Below are 22,583 nucleotides of genomic sequence, written 5' to 3'. Positions count from 1 at the left end.
ACGTCGACCTACATCACCACAACAAAAAACCTACCGGTAGGTAAGTACTGCCAAGACTCACACCAACACGCGGGACGCCGCACAGGTGTTCCAACCCACTCTGCAAATCCCCCCACCCCCCGAGACTTTCTAGACTGTCGACCATAAGTCCAGCAGGGGTGACGTGCAAGGTCACTGAACCGCACGGCAAGGAGCCCCCTAAAAGGGTCCACCTACCTCCCCAGTCTCATCACTGAACCCCACCCACCTGCCCGGGATCTTAACAGAGCAGCATTGTGACTACTCAATAAAAGATTTTGCCCAAAATTACAGTGTCTCGCTGGCCTCATTTTGATCCTATTCCATTCCCCTTTTCACATTACTCCAAACTACACTCCATACCCAATCACACCCTCCTCACTCCCAAAACATCACCACCACCAGAAGAAATATTCTAATTAACACCACTCACAAACACACACAAGTCATCACCAGTACTAGCAGGAAGAGCGCACCTTACTCCCCCTACCCCCATACGAAGAGGACACGTCCATCAGTGAGAGTGACGTAACAAAGGCTTCTGCCCTGGAAAACCATGACCTAGGTGCCGTGCACCTTTAAGATGTCTTATGCCATCGTCTCTTCGTTGTTTGACCGACTGCGACCAGAAAATTGTGCTAACTTCTGTGCGCACTAGGCGCGTCAGCTACTACTGTAGTTTTGGGCAAATCCACGGAGCCAAGGCTCCACCGAATGGTCGGTCCCCGAATACCCATGAAACTGAGTCAATTACCCATTGAGAAAGTAAGATGACCCATCTCCAACGAAATCTGAAGATGCACGTTCTAGACCTGTAGCGGTGGTGTTGGCCTCCATGCTGTGGATCCCGGATAGGAGAGAGTTCCTACGAACTGAACAACTCACCCCTTGGTGCGCAAGGCACGAAAAGACCAGACCGTCCGGAATTAACCTATCGGCCTGCAAACAAGGAAGGAGGTAAAGCCCTGTTTCCGTACCGGCCGTTGAATTGGAGTAACCGGCCGGCGAAGAGGTGCCGTGGTGCTGGACAGTCAAGGTACCAGATGGAACCTCGGTTCAAGATGCCAGGGTCCCAGGTGACTGAAGAAGGCACCAAAATAGTTGCTGAACCCCAGCATCCAACTTACCATGTTCCAGCGAACTGGGTAGAAAGAGAGATACTCTGTATGCCCTATGTTTGTTTGGGGCTCAGCACGGAAATTCTTAAGACATTGTGTTCCTTTGAATGCCTGCTGGGGAAGAAGCAGCTTGATAGTGTAAAAAACAAAAACCAGTCTGAATGCGTCTGCGAAGGGTAGCGCCAAATAGGCCCATCAAGCCAAACCAGCTCAAGTCTGTGCACGGTCTGTCTGTCGTAAAATTGCTAATGGTGTCTAGGGTAGAACACGCCTGTGCCTCGCACTGCAGGGGAGGGGGCTGCACGCTGAAAAGCCTGAAGCCAGAGAGGGACATATCTAGAGTAGGAGCTTAATCCAATAGGGAACAAACCCGGGTCCTAAATGAGGGAACACCAGGTCCCACACTTCTGGACGCATCCAGATGCCTATGCGTCACTAGGTCCTAGACCCACAAGGCTCCCAAAGCCAACTGCACGTAACCCCCCCCTTCCGGGAGTAGACGGCAGCCAACATACATACAAACTCCACACAGTTAGGGCTGCAACGAGACTCGAACCCACAACCATAGTGCGGTGAGGCAACAATGGCAACCATCTTTGTCAGGGCAGTGGATAGAGGCCCTGATTCAGAGCCAGACGCTCTGACAGAGTGCTCGCTCTGAATCAGGGCCGTCCCTCTGGATTTTAGAGCGGCCTCCTGGCCGCTCGCATAGCTGTGGTTGACCACCCACAGCTATAGCAAGCAGCCAGGAAGATGGTCGCGATGGTCAAAACCATCACGTCCGTCGGGCTTGCGACGAGACCCTTGTGGTAGGGTCTCGTTGCCGCAAGCCCTGGAGTGCTTTTGGCTCTATCAGAGCCAAAAGCACTCCCACTGACATCACTTGGGAATGGGAACGCCTCCGTCTGGCCAGCCAAGTCCCCGGCACGCCCACCAAAGGGGGCGTGCTGTCACTCACCATCGACAGCACGCCCCCTTTGTAGCGAGACCCATAGCGACGGCTTGCCCATGCGCACTGGGCTAACATCGACCCGCTTGCGAGCGCTCAGCACTCGCGAGCGGGTCTGAATTAGGCCCAGAGTCCTTTGGAGATGTACCCTGAATTCATCAGTTACTGTCCAACGGTAGTGGCGACTACTGAGATAGAGGACCTATCAGATAATAAACTGTTAATAGATATTATCCGTGATCTTAGCTAAAAGAAGAGAAGCGATCAGTCTAATACAGTAACCTCTGACAGTGCAACATGAAAACAATATTACACAGGCAGCTAACATAGCAAAAAGTGTACTTAGCCTTCCAGGACACAGCAGCTGTCTGGGAGAAGAGTTGAATAGCAGGTGAATGTAGCAGTCTCAGCTGAGGGAGAGACAGCCCTGTTGATCCATGCGGTCTCAGCTGACTGTACCTCTGCAGGAGGGGGAGAGCAGTGCTGGAAGCTCCACCCCCTCCAATCTCCACTGTCCCGTCGACCGAGTACTTCCATTTGTTAGGGGAAAACTCAGAACAAGCCCCGGCTGAGCCGGGCAGTGTGTGGCATGCGCGCTCCTCCTGCATCCTTGTGAGGGGAGCCGCTGCCAAAACAAGCCCACCGCTACTGTCTGCGCACACAAGTGATACTCCCCTGTCTGGGAAAAGCACTTGTGAAACTCCTAACGAGCTGCCTGTGAGGTGCGCGCTACCGCAATGGAGCCGCCCTCTAAAAGGGTGTGAGTGCACACTGTCCCCGGGTCCGGGCGGTCTCTCAGAGAGACCGGAGTGCTCTATGGGGGGTCCCACCAACACGATGCCCGCCCCCACCCCCCTTCCCCCAGCTGAATAATGTTGAGCTTTCTAAGTTCCCGCAGCCGCTCGCACTCACGCTGTGCGCACAGCTCTTAACTAGAAAGTAAAGAAAAAATAATTACAAAACAAACAGAAATAACTACACTACAGAAGGGCTGTGTAGCAGCCCATAAAAATGGTGCCCGTCACCTCAGGCTCTTAACGAAGACTGGCATGATGGGATTGCAGGGGGGAAGAGCTAGGAGTTAAAGTTACAGAGTCATTAAGTGCCCGCTCCAGCCCAACCGACAATCCCATGGTCCAGTGTCCCCCAGCCTTGATGGAAGAGAAAACAACAGTGATAGAAATAATTGACAATAGAACACAGCAGTGCTAGCACAAAGTCACATATAATACAGATACAACATTTAGTTGCAAATGGGCTCTGAATCAACTACTCAAAACAATAACATAGTTGATTGATAGGATAGAGAGTGTTATATACCTGGCCCCTGGGGGAGAGGTATACAGGGAGATCCCAACACTTCCTGACTAAACCACTTTCACAGAGCAAAGAAACGTGGTCAGTGAGTGTCTCATATACAGAGGTGGACTTAAGAAAGAGTTAACAAGGGTAAGTTTTACCATAACTCTTCTTATTCCTCCATTTGATTTTTTCCTTTCACTGATATTACTTAAAACGTGTTTTGCCCTGTTTACATACTGACTGCGTATGGTAACCTGGGCACACTGATAAACTTGTTCAGAGACTTGAGGTTGAGGATAGGCCGATGAGTTACCTTGGGCTTCTGAACCAAGAAAAGGGCAGAATAGCCTTTCCCTCGCTGTGAGGATGGGATCGGAATTTTTACTCCTGAGAGCAGTAAGGACTGAATGGCCTTTTGGAGCAGCAGTGCTTTGCCCTGTCAGGCTGAAGGCTTGTCCTCAGATGTGGTAGGTGGACGTCTAGTAGCCCAGGTCTATTTGGTCCTTGGCTTGGAGGCCTTAATTGATGCCGGATGCCTTGGAAAGGACTGACCTTTAGCATTTCTTTGAGGACAAAAGGACTGAAAGGATTACATGCAAAGCTTCGCATTATATGCAGAGGGCAGTAACGCCGTCTTGGAAGATGCCCAAGTAGTCTCAATTTTGTCTAATTGTGGGCCAAACAGGATATCCCCAGAATAAGGCAGAGACTCCATTGCCTTTTTAGAGTCCGAATCTGCCTTCCATGAGCGGAGCCAAACAATACGGCCGGTTACTACAGAAGTGCAGATGCCTTGGAAGCTAGGAGTGCCGTATCCATAGCTGCTTCACCCAAATAGGAGGCTGCATCTCTAATGTGAGATATGTAGGACAGCTGTTCCCTCAAAGCATCAAAGGGAAATGTATCTTCTAGGGCCTCTGCCCAACTCTCAATGGCAAAGAGTATATAGATTTTAGAGAAGCATCCATCCTTATCCATAGTGTCTCCTTCAAGGAGGTTGCAGTATGGATAGGTAAGGTAGCATTCTAGACCAGATGCTTCACATGGGAATCCACTGCTTTGGGAAACTTCCCATTTAGTGTTATCAGTAGCTGGAAGACGGTAAAAGGAACTTAAACGTTTAGGCAGCTGAAATCTTTTACTGGGCATATTCCATGCCTCACTCATATGATCAGCTGTTCAGAGTGAGGACACTCTGGTAAATCTACCCTTTGTCGCTTAAATACTGGCTCTTTTGCCTTAGGAGCAGGTTCTGTCTCTTATATTTGAAGAATAGATTTTACAGTTCTCACAAGTGCAGGTATATTCAATTAAGAGGAGGGTTCATCGTCTCCTGAGGGGAGTCAGAGTGAGATAGGTCTGCGTCTTCTGCCTCCCAGATGATAATTCAGAATCTGATAGCTGGGTGGACTGGGAAAATAACACAGCATGCTTAGTAGGTTTACTAGATAAGGGTCTCTCCTTTTGCAACATTTGTTGAAAGGCTGTAGAGGTATCCGCCAGACTCTGCACTGAGGTTGAAAAGGAGAGTTATGGTAAAACTTACCTTCGTTAACTCTCTTTGTTCGATGTCCATAGGGTCCACAGGGAGACATTGGGGTGTAGGTGGGACCTGGAGGACCGGAAACGAACAGCAAAGCTTTTCAATCAAAGGATGCTCCGGTCCTTCCCCTATACCCCACCCACAGCCTAAGGGCACTTCAGTTTTGTTAACATGCCCAAGGCAGGATCAGGACAGGAGAGAAGGAAGACTGGTAAACTGAGGAATCACACTCTCACACAGAGAATGAAACAAGTGACCAAGAGGAGAAGCCCATAGAAGCCAGGTGCGTCAGGGCGGGTGCCCTGTGGACCCTATGGAATTTGAAGAAAGAGTTAACAAAGGTAAGTTTTACCATACTCCTTTTCTTCTTCAGGGTCCATAGGGCTCCACAGGGAGACACTGGGGATGTCCCAAAGCAGTTGTTCAAAGGCAGGAACGCTCCTGAACTGATAGAAGAACCCTACGCCCGAAGGAAGTATCCTGAGAGGCAAATGAATCAAAGGCATAAAACCTAAGACAGATGTGATCAGAAGACCACGTGGCCGCCTTGCATAGCTGTTCAGCTGAGGCGCCAAGCCGGGCTGCCCACGAGGGACCCACAGAGCGAGTAGAATGAGCAGAGACTGTAGTCGGCACAGGAAGGTCAGTCTGCGTGTAAGCCTGTGGACATGGATCCTGAGACACAGGTCTACTCTCGTAGAGGAAGTTGAAGAGGAACATCTATGGAGAGCCATTACGCCTGGGTCAAGCTGGAGCTATCAACAGGACTGTGCCACCATCCTGGCTGAACTTCCGAAGAAATTGAGGAAGCAGGGATATTCAAGGGCAGAGATATGCCAAATGGAAGTTCCATTTTACCTACAATGCTTCTATGAAGGCCGCGTCGGGATCCTTCGTTCTGGCTCCATAAACTGGAAGTTTGTTGTTGTGTCTTGAGGCCATGAGATCCACTTCTGGAAGACCCCATTTGTCCACCAGAAGCTGAAAGACTTCTGGATGTAGAGACTGTTCTCCTGCATGCACATCGTGACAGCTAAGGAAGTCCGCTTCCCAATTGAGAATCGCTGGGATGATGGCTGGGAGATTGCGTTCGGTCCATGTGAGAATGCAGGACACTTCTGTTATTGCTGACTGAGTTTGAGTGCCACTTTGGTGATTGAGGTAGGCCACAGCCATGGCGTCGTCGGACTGTACTTTTACTGGCCTGTTGTTCAGAATATTCTGAGCCAGAGTGAGAGCTCTGTAGATGGCTCGAATTTCCAGGATATTGACTGGCAGCACTGCCTCGATTGGGGACCATCGGCTCTTGATGGAGTGCTGGACGTTTACAGCACCCCACCCTTGGAGACTTGTATCCGTGTTGAGGAGAGCCCAGTCCTGGGTCCAAAAGGGACGACTCTTGTTCAAAAGGGAAGTCTGTAGCCACCAGGTTAATGACAGGCGAACCTCTGGGGGGAGGCTCATCGTCTGGGATCTGAGCAGATGGAGTAACCCGTTCCACCTGGAGAGGATCAGGTGTTAAAGTGGCCTGGAGTGAAACTGGGTGAATTCCACCATGTCAAGGGGGACACCGTTGATCCCAAGGCCTGCATTGCAGAGTGAATCGACACTCAGCGATTGTGGAGCAGTCTGTGTAGTCTGTGCTGCAGTGCTGAAATCTTGTCCGCTGTTAGGAAGATTTTCTGAACCCAAGAGTCCAGTAGGGCTCCCAAATGCACCATCCTTTGAGAGGGTGTCGGGGAAGACTTTTTCCAGTTGATCAGCCAACCGTGCAATTGTAGAAAGGCAATGGTTACCTGCAGATGGCAGTGAAGAGTCTCTAGGGAGCTGGCCAACAGCAAGAGATCATCCAGGTATGGGGGCAGTCTGATCCCTTGACGTCGAAAAGAGGCCGCCATTACTGCCATGATCTCAGGTAAAGACCCGAGGGGCCGTTGAGAGGCGAAATGGCAGAGCATGAAATTGGTACGGTTGCTGCAGTGTAGAAAACCGCAGATATTGTTGATGAGAAGGCGCTATAGGTACATGTAGATAAGAGTCCTGAATGTCTAGGGATACCGTAAAATCTCCAGGTTCCATAGCTAGGATAATAGAACGGAGGGTTTCCAATATAAACCTGGGCAACCTGATAAACTTGTTCAGAGATTTGAGGATGAGGATAGGCCGATGAGACCCATTGAGATTCTGAACTAGGAAAAGGGTATAATAATAACCCTACCCCCGTTGTGATGAGAGGACCCAAATAATAACCCCTGAATTTAGTAAGGAATTAATGGCTTTTTGGAGCAGCAGGGCCTTTGTCGAGTCCGATGGAGGATCTGTGCAAAAGAACAGTTGGGGGGGGGGGGGGGTGGGTTGCCTCAGGAAGGAGAGGGCGTATCCGTGGGAGACCACTGCTCTTACCCATGCATCTACATGGTTTGATGCCAAACCTGGGCGAATTGAAGAAGTCGGCCTCCCACCCTGGGCCCCGTCAGGCTGCTCGCTTGTCTAGTAGCCCAGCATTGTTTGGCCCTAGGCTTGGAAGCCTTGGCTGATGTCTGCTGCCATGGAAAGAACTGACCTTTGGCCTTGCCTTGAGGACGATAGGACCGAAAGGATGAGGTCCTAGGTTTTGTATTCTATGTAGAGGGCACGAATGCAGTCTTAGAAGCCGCCAAAATAGTCACAATTTTTTACTAATTCTGGACCAAATAGGATGTCTCCCGAATAAGGTAGAGACTCCAGAGCCCACTTTGAGTATGAATCTGTTTTCCAGGAACAGAGCCAAACAATACGGCAGGCCACTACCGCAGTGGCGGATGTCCTGGAGAGCAGGAGAGCTGTATCCATAGCTGCTTTACCTAAGTAGGAGGCTGCATCCCTAATGTGAGATATGAAGGATAGTTGTTCCCTTGAAGCATCAGGGGGAAATGTCTCTTCTAGGGCCTCTGCCCAACTCTCAATGGCTTTCGCCACCCAGGCCGTAGCCCTAGCAGGACAAGTAACAGCTCCTCTAAGACAGTAAATGGTTTTATGACAAGCTTCTACACATCTGTAGTCTCCTTCAAGGAGGTTGCAGTATGAATGGGTAATGTGGCATTTTTAACCAGACTTGTTACATGCGAATCCACTGCTTGGGGAACTTCCCATTTAGTGCAATCAGCAGCTGGAAGAGGGTAAAAGGAACGGAACCATTTTGGAATTTGAAACCTTTTACCAGGCATATTCCATGCTTCACTCATGCGATCAGATAGCTGATCCAATTGAGAGAATTCTGGCAAAACAACCTTTTGTCGTTTAAAAACTGCATTTATTTTTCTTAGGAGCATCCTCTTCTATTTGTAAAATAGATTTTATAGCTCTCACAAGAGCAGGTATATATTTAGTTTAGAGGGTGGCTCTTATTCTGAGACAGAGTCAGAGTGAGAAAGGTCTGCGACTTCTGCTTCCCCAGATGATATATCCAAGTCAGATAACTGAGTGGACTGGGAAGATACAGAGCGTGTTTACTAGGCTTTTCCTTTTGCAGCATTTGCTGAAAAACCAGGTATTAGCCAAACTGAAGTAGACAGTACGTCTATCCATGGGGGAGGCACAGGATTTGCAGGGAGTACCTGCTGTTGGCATCCCACAGGGGGAGCCACTACGGGGACTGCTATGTGGTCCGTAAGTTTTGCCAGCATCTGTGAAAAAGCCACCCAGGGTGGGTCCTGAGGGAGAGACACTGGGGCTGAGGCGCCTGTGGCTGTGTGGCAATTAATACAAACACCATCCTGAATGAGGTCCTCTAGCACTAAGCCTGCTGAACAGGACTTACATGACCACAGAGTAGGGGCAGCAGCCTCAGGCTGCTTGTTATTCTCTCCTCTGCCAGACATAGCCACAAGAATAATAGAATACACAGTATGATACAGTGCAGTGAACACCCTGCGGTATGTGTAATATGGCACAATGTAGTGTTAAACAGCGCTATATATGGCACAATGTAGTGTGCAACCGCGCTATATAGTATATGATAGTCCTCACACTTGTACTGAAAAAGTGAGGTACAATGAACCCCCTATGTCAGGGTATAGTTGAATAAAGGGAATGGGATTGAAATACTGGTGGCTCAACAGCCGCCGGTTCAAATCCCGACATTTACAGTGCGACAGATCGAGATCCTGACGGGCGTTGGTAAGTACCCTAACCCTCCCCTCTATACTCCCTCCTAACCCTCCCTTAGGGGTGCCTAACCCTAACCGTCCCCCAGGAGTGCCTAAACCTAACCCCCCCTCCCAGCACCCTAAACCCAACCCTCCCAGGGGGCGCCTAACCCTAACCTCCCCCCCTAGTGCCTAAACCCCTTCCCCTAGCCCAACCCTAACCTTCGCCGGGGGGGGGGGGGTGCCTAACCAGGGGTCCCTAAACCTAACCCCCCCATCCCCAGGGTAAGTGTTATAATTAGCCGGCAGAGGATGATATGGATGGCGGGGGCCGGTCTCCCGGCGTCGGGATTAAGATAGGCGTCGGCATTTCAACGCCTATCTTAAATCCCTTGTCGAGCAGGTCATGTCGGGTTTTAGATTGGCGGCATTGCGTCCGCCGGTCTATTAACTTCATCCCGAATAAAGGACAGTTATAAACTGACAGTATAGAAAATAGAGATTAGCGCTAGCACAAGTGACATACAACGCAGAAAAACATTACACGTCTGCAATGGGCACTATGATCAACTTTACATACCGCAGTGGATGGTAGGATATAGCGTTGTATAACCTGGCCCGTGGGAGAGGTATACAGGGAGACTGGGGCCAGCGTATACCAAGGCCTGTTTGCAGAAAATGGCTGCGGTGAGTCTCTAAGGGGGAGAAGGTGAGGGAGGAGCAGCTCAGGAATCACCAAGACTGCAGTGGAAAGGCGCTGCAGGGAGAGTGCCTTTTCCTCTGGCTGACATTAACCACCGGGTCCCCTGGCCATAATAATGTGCCTCTGCGCCAGTATAATTTTGCCCCGGTGGTCTAGTGGAGTAGTGGACAAGCCAGTGTCCACATGAGCCCCTCCGGCCTGTCTCCGGAGACTGGAGGCAAGACTGCACTAAACCGCGGGTCCCCGCGAACGAGGGATTCCAGGCTGCAGTCTGGGGAGCCTGCTAGATAGTCCCCCTCGGAGTCCCGCTGGGAGTACCTAGCACAGGCTTGGGGTCACGGCGCTGTGGAGGGGTGATGGGGCGGCAGCACAGACGTCCAAAGGACAGTCTGGTGCTGCTCGCCTTTAGTTAAAAAAAAAAAAAAAAAAAGAATAGAAAGCAAATGAAATCATAAAATTAAAGCTTGGGCTGGTTAATGCAGCCATCTGTTATAATGGTGATCCTAGCTCCTGACAGACACCAACAAAACTGAACTGCACTCAGGCTCTGGGCGGTGTATAGGGGGAAGGACCAGACCATCCTGGGATTGAAAAGCTTTGCTGTTGGTGTCCGGTGCTCCAGGTCCCACCTACACCCCAATGTCTCCTTGTGGAGCCCTATGGACCCTGAAAGAGAAAGTATGCCTACCCATAGGGGAAGCTACCACAGGTGGACCGCAATTTTTTGCTGGCACCTGTGAAAAAGTAGTGCAGGGTGGGTCCTAAGGAGAGGACAACGGGGCTGATGGGCGTGTATAACAAGATGCAGAAAAGACCATCCTGAATGAGGTCCTCTGAAGCAAAGCCTGCTGAGCAGAACTTACAAGACACCAGAGTGGGAGCAGCAGGTGGTTTGTTATTCTTGCCTCTGCCAGACATAGCTGCAAGAATATTGTAACACACAATCTGATCTGTCAGATATATGTGCAATATGGCACAGTGTAGTGCGCAACAGCAACATATAGTATGTTATAGCCTTCACAAATATAGGGAGATGTGAGGTACAATGAACCCCCTATATGCCAGGGTTATAGTAGAATATAGTATGAGCTGACAGTAATAGGAAAAAAATAAAACATACAGCAATTCTAGCACAAGTCACATACAAATCCAGAATATACAATATAACTGCAGTGGGCACTAAAATCAACTACACAGACTGCAGTGGCTATTAGGATATAGCACTGTATAAACCTGTCCCTTGGGAGAGGTATACAAAGAGACTGGACCCAGCGTTCCCGGAGATCTGATTGCAGAAAATGGCTGCCGTGAATCTCAGAGGGGGCGGAGGGTGAGGAAGGAGCAGCTCAGGGAGCAGAAAGACCGAAGTGGAATGGCACCCTGGGCTGGGGTAGGGGCTGCAGGGAGAGCACCTTCTCCCCTATTCTGACGTTAACCACCAGGTCCCCTGTCCTTAAATTGTGCCCTGCGCCAGTGTTTGTATTACCCTGGTGGTCTAGTGGAGTCCCGCGTAAACCGGTGTCCACATCAGCGCCTCCGGTCTGTCTCCCAAGACTAGAGGTAAGACTGCGCATTAGACACGGGGATCCGCCTTACCTGTTCACTTGAGTCCCGGCTGCAGTCTGGGGTCCGGAAAGCCTTGCTAGCTAGGTCCCCCTCAGAGACCCGACGGGAGTACCTAGATGAGCTCTGTGTTGGAGCAGCAGTGCAGACGTCCAAAGGACTGTCTTGTGCTGCTACTTAGCAGTAAATTGAATGAAAATAATATAAAATCAGAAAAAAAAGCTTGGGCTGCTTAATAGCAGCCCCACTGTTAAAACAGTGATCCAGCTCCTGCCGGAAACCAACGAAACTGTGTTGCTGTGGGTGGGGTATAGGGGAAAGGACCGGAGCAGCCTGGGATTGAAAAGTTTCGCATTTGGTGTACGGTCCTCCAAATCCCACCCGTTGTCTCCCCTGAAGAAGAAAATAAGACTTAAGACAGACAGCGAGCTGCACTATATGGAAAATGTGATAAAAACGCAGTTTCTGGGATTTTACCGCATTTTCCATATGCACTATTGGCCTGGCTCCAATGTGGAGGGTAACGCCAGCTTTTGCTGGCGTTACCCTTTAGAAGCCTATGGGCTTCTACCGTATCGAGCTGGTATGAGGGATCCAATCGGATTGCACTATGTTAGTGTATCCCGCCCAGAAAGAGACTCTGGTCGAGGGAGACATGGCAATAGCAGATCTAAATAATTTTTGCTCAGTATTCCCTACAGAAGGAGAATGGGAAGGGGCCACAGTTAAGTTGCAAGGACATTCATAATAATGAGGTAGATATAAGTACATTTACAGAGCAGACGGTTCTAACAGAACTCTCAAAACTGAGAGTTAATGAATCAATGGGGCCAGATGGCATACATCAAGGATACTAAAAGAGCTTAAAGGGGTGATGGTAGCGTCACAGAATTAATCAGTCACTCATTAGCTACAATAACTCCAGGGGACTGGAAAAGAGCGGATGTAGTCCCACTACACAAAAGTGCAATCAAGGAAAAGGCAAGTAACTACCGACCAGTTAGTCTTATATCAGTAGTAGGGAAAATAATAGAAACATATTAAAAAAAATAGTTGTTGAATATCTCAAATCCAGCAACTTGCAGGATCCCAAATAGCAGACTTACTGGGGTAGATCATGCCAAACAAATCCTATTGACTTTTTCTACTACGTGGTGACTAAAGCCACAAAACAAAAATATGGATTGAATCCCAAATCCCGGCGCTAGAAAGTGAAATTTAATAGTCCCACCCACTGCAAAATCAGGTATGATCAGATGCCAGCCGGTCTAAAAAACACTTGCTATAAACAAAGAAAGAGAAATGCGCTGAGTGTTCAGAAGATATGTGTAACACAACTAGGCTTTTCTTACTTCAATACATTTTAAAATGACATACATAACTAAAACTAGGTCAAATCAAACATTAATGTAGTAATGAATTAAAATATAAATGGATCTTTCAAAAATGGAGCAGCTGCTCTCACCTACAGGTATATACCAATTTAAGGGAATGGGATTGCAATACCGGCGGCTGATCAGATCCCGACTGTGGAAGCCCGACAGGAGGAGATCCCGACGACGGGTGGTAAGCATCCTAACCCTCCCCTGTCCCCCCACTAACCCTCCCTTGGTGGTACCTAACCCTAAAACTCCTGCGTGGTGCCTAAGTTGTCCCGGGGGTATCTAAACCTAACTCCCCCCTTCCTATACCTACTGGGGGGGTGCCTAACCCTAACCTCCCCCCCAGTTGGTGCCTAAACCTAACCCAACCCCCCCCTCTGCTAACACTTACCTGGGTCCGGTCTCTTATGATCGGGATGCTGGCTGTCGGGATTCCAACGGCGGTATCTAGATCGTAAGAGAGATTACGGCATCTGCATTTTGCCCAGCGGCGGGATGCCGGCATCGGTACATCGACGGTCGGCATCTCGTCCGCCGTGATATTGACTACCTCCCGATTTAAGATAGTATGAAAAATCCTAGATAGGAAATCATAGTCAGTCCTTCCACAGGTATTATTCAATGTATTAGTAGAACAGCTTTGATAAAAGTCAAACTGCAGCTTGAAGTAGACAATACGTGTCTAAAACAACTCACCACAGTTACAAGCTTGAATCCCTGCATCTAGGGGCCGTTAGAAAGGTACATCGGTAAGCGCTAGTCTCAGCTTACCGATGATGAGTAACTGGATTGCAATCAGAGCTTTGGAACCCTATGAGGAGCAGCACCGGTAGTTGATCTCCAGAGTGGTTCTCACAGCTGCAAGTAGTGTTGTGCAATTCAGTGATTTATCTGCACTAAACCAGCGGGCTGTAACAGCTGGGCAGACCGTGCTTTCAATAATGACCGGAGCTAAACCTGGTTATCTTCATGGGGTGTTAGGTCTATCGGTGGAAGCAGCCCAGGATATCAGGATATCAATATTAACTTAATGTTATTATATAAATACCCACTTACCACATTTCTCTTTCTTTATGTGTATAGGTGACTAAAGTAATAGATCAAGGGGTGGGCCGTAGATGTAACTTACCTAGACTTTATTTAATATGGTCCCACATCGCAGCCTGCTAAATAACCTCGAAAGCGTGGGATTGGATTCAAAGATAGTTGAAAGGATAAGAAATTAGTTGCAGTATAGGAAACAGAGAATTGTAGTAAATGAAGTGCAGTCTAAAGAGGGAAAGCTTACCACTGAAGTACCCCAGGGATCTGTACATGGTCCACTGATTTTTAATATATTTGTTGGGGACATTGCAAATGGTTTTGAAGGGAAATTATGTCTCTTTGCAGATGACACAAGGGTATGCAACAGGGTAGACACACCAGGAGGGGTAAAACCAATTATTGAGGATCTAGGTATTCCAGAGGAATGGGCAAGAACATGGCAACTACAGTTTAATGTTAAAAAATGCAACTCATGCACTGGGGTTCAAAAACCAAAAGGCTAAATATAGTATCAAGGGTACTATAATGGATACTACAGAGGAGGAAAGGGATGTAGGAGTTCAGATGACTTGAAGGCAGGTAAGCAATGTCAAAGGCAAGTCAGATTCTTGGTTGCATAGGGAGAGGAATCAGTAGCAGGTAGTAATAATGTCACTGTATAGGGCATTGGTACGGCCTCATCTAGAATACTGTGTTCAGTTCTAGAGGCCATATCTCCAGAATATAAATTCATTAGAGACTGCACAAAGAAGGGCAACTAAAATGGTGAATGACCTACATCACAAACCTTACCAGGAAAGACTAAAAGATCTTAATATGTATAGTTTGGATCAGAGAAGGGAAAGGGGGGACATTATTAAAACATTCAAATACATAAAGGGCAAGGTACAGGAGGGAAACATTCTTTAATTGAAGAGAAGTAGTGGAACAAGAGGACATGCACTGAAACTGGTGGGAAGTAGGTTCAAAGGAAATTTGAGGAAAAACGACTTCACAGAAAAGGTAGTAGATAAGTGAAATAGCCTCTACCACATCTGATGGGAGACTAAGACAGAGCAATTTAAACAAGCTTGGGACAGGCATAAGAATATCCTTACAAAGAACAGATATGGTTCAGTATACCAAAAGGTTAAAAAAATCGGCAGACTATATGGGCAAACAGGTTCTTAGCCGCTGTCAAATTTTGTGTGTAAATAAAAATAATAAGAATGTAGATCTTAATAGTTGTAGAAAATGTAAATGAAAGAAAAAAATATGGCTAGTGTATTAATAATAAATGACTTACATAGTCAGCTATGGTACGTCCCAATTTATCCATACGGGATCCAGCTTCTGCAATTTTCTTAGCTGCACTTATAACATCTGATGTATTTTTAAGTGGTCCTTTTCCTCTGTTAAGAAATTAAATTCTAGATCAATTGGCAGATTATGTAACATATCTCATACTAAACATGTGCTCCGAAGATAATATTTTTTTAAATTCAGTATTTATTGTTTTTAAGATAACATGCATTATACTAAAATAACACAATACACCAAATATAATGTGGCAGACATAAGAAAAAATATATGGCATTCAATATATAATGACATAGCATATTGTACATAAACGACTGACATATATACAAAAAAAAAAAAGCAGGATATAGAGTAGTCAACATCATATACTGTAAACAGAAGTTAATAAGAGCCCCGAAGGCGCCATTCGGGGCCCATATAATCGGATGTAAGTACACAGAATAAAAAAAATATCAAAACAAAAAATGATCTACTTTTTATCCCGCTGCTTCTGCGCATATCAATTGCATGACTGCACAATGTCGAATTACCACATCTGCCCAAATCTCGCAACCACACAGAAAATAAATAGTAAAATAAACCCATAAAATAAACCTCCCCATAACCCTCCCCTAACCCAAAACAAATCACCTCACAACCTCCCACCCTGTATAACCTAACCCCAACCCAGGCATACTTGGATCATATTTGCCGACATTTCGGCAGGGAAATCCGGGAGGGGGCTGGCAGGTCCGTCCAGCAGGGAGGATGGGGGCGGGTCAAATAGGCGGAGCGGGGGCGTGCCGACGTGATCGTGTCATAGTGGCCCCGCCCCCCGCTTTATAATGCCAATATTACTGGCATTATAAGGCAGGGGGCGGGGCTACGATGACGCGATTCAGCGCGAATCGTGTCATCACACCCCCGCACCGCCCAATTTTGCAGCTGGCGCGGGGGTTAGCGGGGCTTTCCGGGGGACTTGCCTAGTCTTGCGGGGTGTCGGGAGCGGCACCCGATTTTCGGGAGGCTCCCGACAGTCCCTAATATACCTAAACCCCCACCTTTGAACTGAAATAAAGGATAAATGACAGGGACAATATACTAATGGCCCTAAACTACGCCAGACTAGCCCCAGCCCTCCCGCAACATTTTAAATTGTTTAGTACATTCCATCGGAGAAGTGGCAATACAGATCTTAAATAGAACCAGGAGAGAAGTTGAATTAAGCATACAACACCAGGATATACAGAATTTCCAACAACTAAACATAATAACATGCTTCAAAATTGTAGTATTAGTCCGGCCACATCTCTATCCCTTGAAAAGGGGAGTTTGAAGTGACAGTCCTAACCCGGTACATATGAAGGGGAACAGAAGAGGCATATTGGGGTGGTAAACCCTGGTATCTCGGCACACACAATAGGGATAAAGGACAAATCATCAGGGGTACAACAGCAACGTCGGAACACCCAGAAATGGGATAGCAATTAGACGCAGATTTAATCTCATCCATTGGAAGGAATACATTTAGGATGAAGTCAGTCGTATAAGCTGTGATGGCTGCAACTTCAGACATTGGTTGTGTAGCTTGCTCATCCCCATCACAGCATCTCTCAGGGGTAACACATGAAGGAAGGGTGTCCGCCTGTATATTTTCAAGCTGTGTAAGAAGCCTTTGAGTAGAGGCCCTGACAGCCTGAAGGATTTGTTGCACAGAGAGCCATATTTAGGAAGAAATGTCACACAGCAGGAATTCCAGTATAGCAGGAAAAACAGGATGTGTGCTGCAGAAGTGAACATTCAGTGGCAAGGTGGCGGAGGCTAGCACACCACCAGAGCTCGACAACAAGAGACGTACCCGGACAGGAGAGCTCAAAATGGCTGATATTACCAGCACTTCGTAAACTTCACCTCCAGGTGTATCAGATGAAAGATGGCCGCCAACCCTTACACATACCGAGGCCAGGAGGAGAATCCCACGATGGGCAACAGAAGGATGATATCCCAGCCAGCAACCAGAGGCCCGCTAGAAGGGTAACAGTCTTTCCAGGAGCAGTGTTCCAGAGGAGACTACAGAGTCGCAACAGCAGATCAGGGAAAAGTCCAAAATGGCAGCGACCACTTCCAGCACAGCTCAAACAGGCAGCACGAGGCAGAGCTTGCAGAGAACCGACAGCGGAGGTCCCGAAGCACCAAAGTAGTGGCAGGAAACCAGGGAGAGACCAGCAGGTAAGTATAAGCCCGATCAGCAGCAGCAGAGACCAAGAACAGGGACAGAGGCACCGGACCGCATACAGGATGGACAGGCCAACTTCAACTCTGGGGAGATACAATGAAAATCGCCAAGAGTGGAGTCTAGCACGGTGCACCAAAGGAGGCAGGAGGAATTAACAGACTCTGGTAGCGTCCATAAAGCCAGAATAATTGGCTGGCAAGGATATATGCGGGAGAGCTGGTAAAATGCTGCCTACACCAAGCTACTCCAGGCCACGCCCCCCGCGAAGAGAATATTTAATGCAACTAATTCAATAGTTACTTTGTATTTAGGAATCAAATATAAATATTTCCATTTTAGTCAAAAAAAAAAAAAAAATATATATATATATATATATATATACACACACACACATATATATACACATACAGGTTGAGTCTCCCATATCCAAAATGCTTGGGACCAGGGGTATTTTGGATAACGGAATGTTCCGTATTTTGGAATAATTGCATATCATAATGAAATATCTTGGGAATGGGACCCCAATATACACACACAATGCATATATGTGTTATATACACACAGCCTGCAGCTCATTTTATACAATATTTTCAATAATTTTGTGGCTCAAGCAAAGTTTGTGTACATACATGAAATAAATTTATGTTTCATTTACACCCTATACACACAGCCTGAAGGTAATTGTATACCATATTTTTAATAATTCGTACACAAAGTTTGTGTATATTGAACCATCAAAAATCAAAGGTTTTATTATCTCAGTCATGCCAAAATTATTCCGTAATATTCCGTATTTCGGAATATTTGGATATGGGAGACTCAACCTGTATATATATATATATATATATATATATATATATATTCTAATATACTGGTTATAGGACTTAATCTAGTTTTTATAGAAATACTAGAAAAACATCATGCAGAATCTGAGGATTCCAGAGCACAGTGGGAAGATCCATTATACATATTGCCGTCATCGTAATCCCTTTCTAATATTAGAGATGAGTGGTTCGGTTTCCCCGAAACCGAACACACCCGAACTTAGGGGATCAGAGTGATTTCAAGTCCCGGGCTCAAGTCTTCTTGCCAAGGTCGAATCCCAAAACAAGGCAAAATGTTAACTTCCCGGCATCGCTTCTCGCGTGTTTTGAATTTCATATAAAAGTCCCGCCCTCGTGATCGGGAGACATTTCACACAGGACAGCAGGGGGACTGTGGGCTGTAGTTGTGGGGAAAAAAAAAACACCATTAGCACACCATTAGGAGGAGGTTAGGTAGGAGTGCAAATAGTTTTATAATTAATACATTAATAGTAGTAGTAGTACTAGCTAGAATAGGTGCCTGGAAAGAGTGACTCTTACAGGCATCATTATCAGTGTATGTGTGTTTGTTAAAATGTACCTGCACCTTTTTTTCTCTCTAGGAAATTATCACTGCAGTATAAAAATTGCAGTGCGTGTAAGCTTCGGTGTGTGCAGTGGTATCCTCCCCATTATCTGCACCTCAAAACAATTCTCAAGTGTAAAAAAAAAAAAATTGGCTCAATGGAATGAAAAAAAAGAAATCAATCACAGATCAGTCGATAGAAGAGCAGGGACAGCAACCCCAGTTCTAATGCTGCGGCTGCTGCCAGTCATAGTACTTGAACATCTATTAAAGATGGTCAAGGGAAAAGAAGGGCACCTGAAATCTAAACAATATTTCACAATGTTAAAGAATTCATCAGATCTAACAATAAAGGGAAAAGTTACTACCGAAAATTTTAAAATTGACAACATGCCATAGACCACACGCAGTGGCAAGGAAAGGCTAAGACCATGGCCTTCCTTTGCAAGTGGTGGTACTGCTACTGCCATTTCATGCCCTTGAATGCCTATTGCGGAAACCGGGGCCAAACACAGTCAGGCATATTCTGTAACCTCGCATTGAACACCTTCTCGCTCTGAATCTAGGGGTGTCACCTTTAAAACAGGCAAATCAGGGCACAAAAATAACTCTAAGACAAACTGTGTTAACAAACTTCACAGATTCCCGAGGAGAGTCTAAGGGGGTCCACAAGTGCTATGTCAGTCTCACATTTCTGAAACTAATTGTAGATAAGCCTCCATCCACCATTTCTGCACCCTTTGCAAATGTGAGGATGAGTAACAGTAAAAGTAATCTTGATGCTACTGTGGAAGTGCAGCAGGATGAGGGGGATATTAATGTATCTGCTGCGAATGAGGATAGGGATGATGAATGCGTTAGACCAGAAAAAATGATATATTCAGGAGGAAGATGTCGTCAAAGTAATACAGCCACCAGTGGCAGCAGTTCTTGCCAGTGATAAGGAGGAGAACATTATCATGACTGGGCATAAGACCAGAAAATCCACCTCTGTTTTTTTTTGTTTGTTTTTTACCCAAATCCTGACAAGATTTGTCAAGCCAGGCATTGTGAGACCAAAGTAAGTAGAGGTAGGGACGTTAACCATATAGGCACCTACTCCCCGTTACATTATTTGCAGCAAGTTCATGCAAATTATTTAGCAAACTCTCAAAAATCCTGTAAAATAATAGCAAGCAGTCCAGCATCAGCTACCAGTAGCATGTATAGATCACAGCACATGCAATTTCCACCACCACCATCATCAATTTTCTCATTAATAATCAGAGGTAGTCCTCCTACATCCAACTTGCAAAGGCTAAACTGACCTCCCCTATCCAGGATTACCTAGAAGAATCCTTGTACGTTAGGATAATTATACATCACAATCAACAAAAATTGATTGTGAAACAATCATTTTCAAGAGGAAGCAAGTATGAAAACAGCCATGCAGTTGCACAGCAGATCACTGAAGCCATGATGTCTATGCTAGCATTACATCTGCATTTAATATAAGCCATCAATGTATCTGTTTTAGACAATCATTTGAGGTTCTGTGTGCCCGCTACCAAATTCAATTTTTACCAGAACAGCAATGCCTCACCTGCACCAGGAAGTTAAAAAACCTTATTATTAGCCTAGAAAATGTCATTGTATTGTGTATCCACTTAAATACAGATATGTGGACAAGCAGTACTGGTCAATCTAAAGATTACATGACTGTGACAGCACATTGGGTGGGTATATCGCCTTCAGCAGCAGCAGTATCTAACACACAATGCCACAATGCCAGCTCATTCGCAGGCAGGCTTCTCTCTGTATCACCAGTTTTACTAAGAGGCATGCCGGTGTCAACTTGTTGGAAAAACTCAGGGAGGTGATATCAAAATGGCTTACCCTGCAAAGACTTGGTCATTTCCGATAATGCAAGTATTATACAAGCACTATAACTGCTTAGGTTCGAACACGTACCATGTTTTGCACAAACAATAAGAATTAAAAAAAAAAAATGACAGGTGCGTGCAGGTCATGCTGTCTGTGGCTCGTTAAATATCTATTTGCCATTCCACCAACTGAAGCAAGAGGTAGTAACAAGGTGGAATTTCATCCTTTATATGCTTCAGCATCTGGAGGAACAGCAACAAGCAATCTAAACCTACACAAAATGCCAGCACATAGGGAGAATGTATCTTAGTCCAGGACAGTGAAGAACACACTCTGTTTTATGAAGGATACTGAAACCATTTGAAATAGTAATAAATGAAGTGAGTTCAGACACTGTCAGGTGATACTGCTAAACTACTGGAAAAGCAGCTAGAGAAACTGAAGGAGATGAAACGATCCAAAAAGTCCAACATACTTATGGGAAACGCTTCAAGTACTTTATTCGCTTCACAATGACCTGCAACATCTTGCACATGGTTCACTAGATTTTGTCAACCATGCTTGATCCCAGGTTTAAATCGTATGTAATGTCTTTCTTTCCAACTGAAACAGATCTTAGGAGATGCAAAGAGCTCTTTACGAGCAAGTTGTCAACTCAAGTGGCATATGACATGACGATATCTCCTGCTTTAGTCTCTCCTGCAAATGCTGCTGCCAGGTAAAAACTGGCCTTTTCCAAAAAACCCACTGGTGATGAGGATGAGTCAACTCAGTGCACCAGAGTGAAACACAACTATGACATCTGGTCAGGCTTAAAAAAATTGCTGAAAGGTACAGACATCTACCGTGACTCAATCTGATACAGTAAGCATCATTAGAATGGTGGAGGATTACTTTAATGATAATGTAGAAATTAGCATGTCGCATATTCCCTTTGAATACTGGGAGGAAAATACGGCAAGTTAAAGCCCCTTTTACAAACTAGCTTTGCTTTACTTAAGCTGCCCACCCTCCAGTGTGTACTTGGAAAGAATGTTTACCACAGCCAAGAACATTGTGAGCGATCGGCATAGGAAACTACAGATGTGTCCACATACATCTATCTTCCATGCGCTACAAATTGCGTTACACAACGTGTGAACACCATGTAACTTGGTAGCACTGGGAGTCTTTTCGAGCAACTTTCCCTTCAAATGCATCTTATTCGCACAACGCAATGCAAATATGACACACAAGCAGCTGCTGCTGATTAAAATGATATGCAGGATGCCTATATTCTGTGAGCGACTGCAGGCATATCGGGCATGCAAATGCTACATTACAGTGACAGTGTAAGGTAGCATTTTGCATGCACACACTTGCAGATGTTGCATGGCGGAATTAAATATTTTTGTTTATATTATATTTTTGAGTCATAAAAAATATGAGATATGGTAAGAACTTACCTTTGTTATCTCTATTTCTACGAAGTCCATAGGGTTCCACAGGATACCTTGGGGTATAGGTGTGACGTCAGTCATCGGGCACCATAGAGTTAAGCTTTCAGCCTCCCAGGATGCACTAGGGTCCCCCTCCTATACCCCGCCCCTAGCCAAGGCACCTCAGTTAGTTACCAAGCCATAGGCCGGAGGAGGAGAAGGAAGAGAGAAAAAAGATCTGGACACATACAAGAATCACATTCTCCCCAGAGGGAGACGGAAAAACCGGTGACCAGAGCAAAGCCCATCTACAGCACAGGTGCGACAGGGCGGGAGTCCTGTGGAACCCTATGGACTTCGTAGAAATAGAGATAACAAGTAAGTTCTTACCATATCTCATATTTTCTACTTCAGGGTCCATAGCGTATCCACAGGATACCTTGGGGATGTCCCAAAGCAGTATCCTTTAAGGGTGGGGACGCTCCTGTGATGAAAGGAGAATCCGCCGCCCGAAGGAAGCATCCTGAGAGGCGAAGGTGTCAAACCTGTAATACCTCACGAAGGTATGGACAGAGGACCACGTAGCAGCCTTGCAGATCTGGACTGCAGAGGCACCACGTCGAGCTGCCCATGAAGGACCCACAGACCTA

General features: G+C 46.4%; 1 protein-coding gene across 4 annotated transcripts in view; it reads right to left on the bottom strand.

Annotated features, from left to right (window-relative positions):
* The window catches only part of CTNNA1 (catenin alpha 1), a 235,030-nt gene that overhangs the window by 22,654 nt on the left and 189,793 nt on the right, over nt 1-22,583 (bottom strand). For all 4 annotated transcript variants that reach the window (XM_088451270.1, XM_088451266.1, XM_088451286.1 and 1 more), the window contains one exon: nt 15,035-15,140. In XM_088451270.1, the coding sequence (XP_088307396.1) occupies nt 15,035-15,140 (106 nt within the window). The remainder of the gene's footprint in view (nt 1-15,034; nt 15,141-22,583) is intronic.

Source organism: Taudactylus pleione, unplaced genomic scaffold, assembly GCF_031769625.1.
Source record: "Taudactylus pleione unplaced genomic scaffold, aTauple2 ptg000025l, whole genome shotgun sequence".
NCBI classification, from domain to species: domain Eukaryota; kingdom Metazoa; phylum Chordata; class Amphibia; order Anura; family Myobatrachidae; genus Taudactylus; species Taudactylus pleione.
This window is presented reverse-complemented; position numbering and strand designations above follow the sequence as displayed.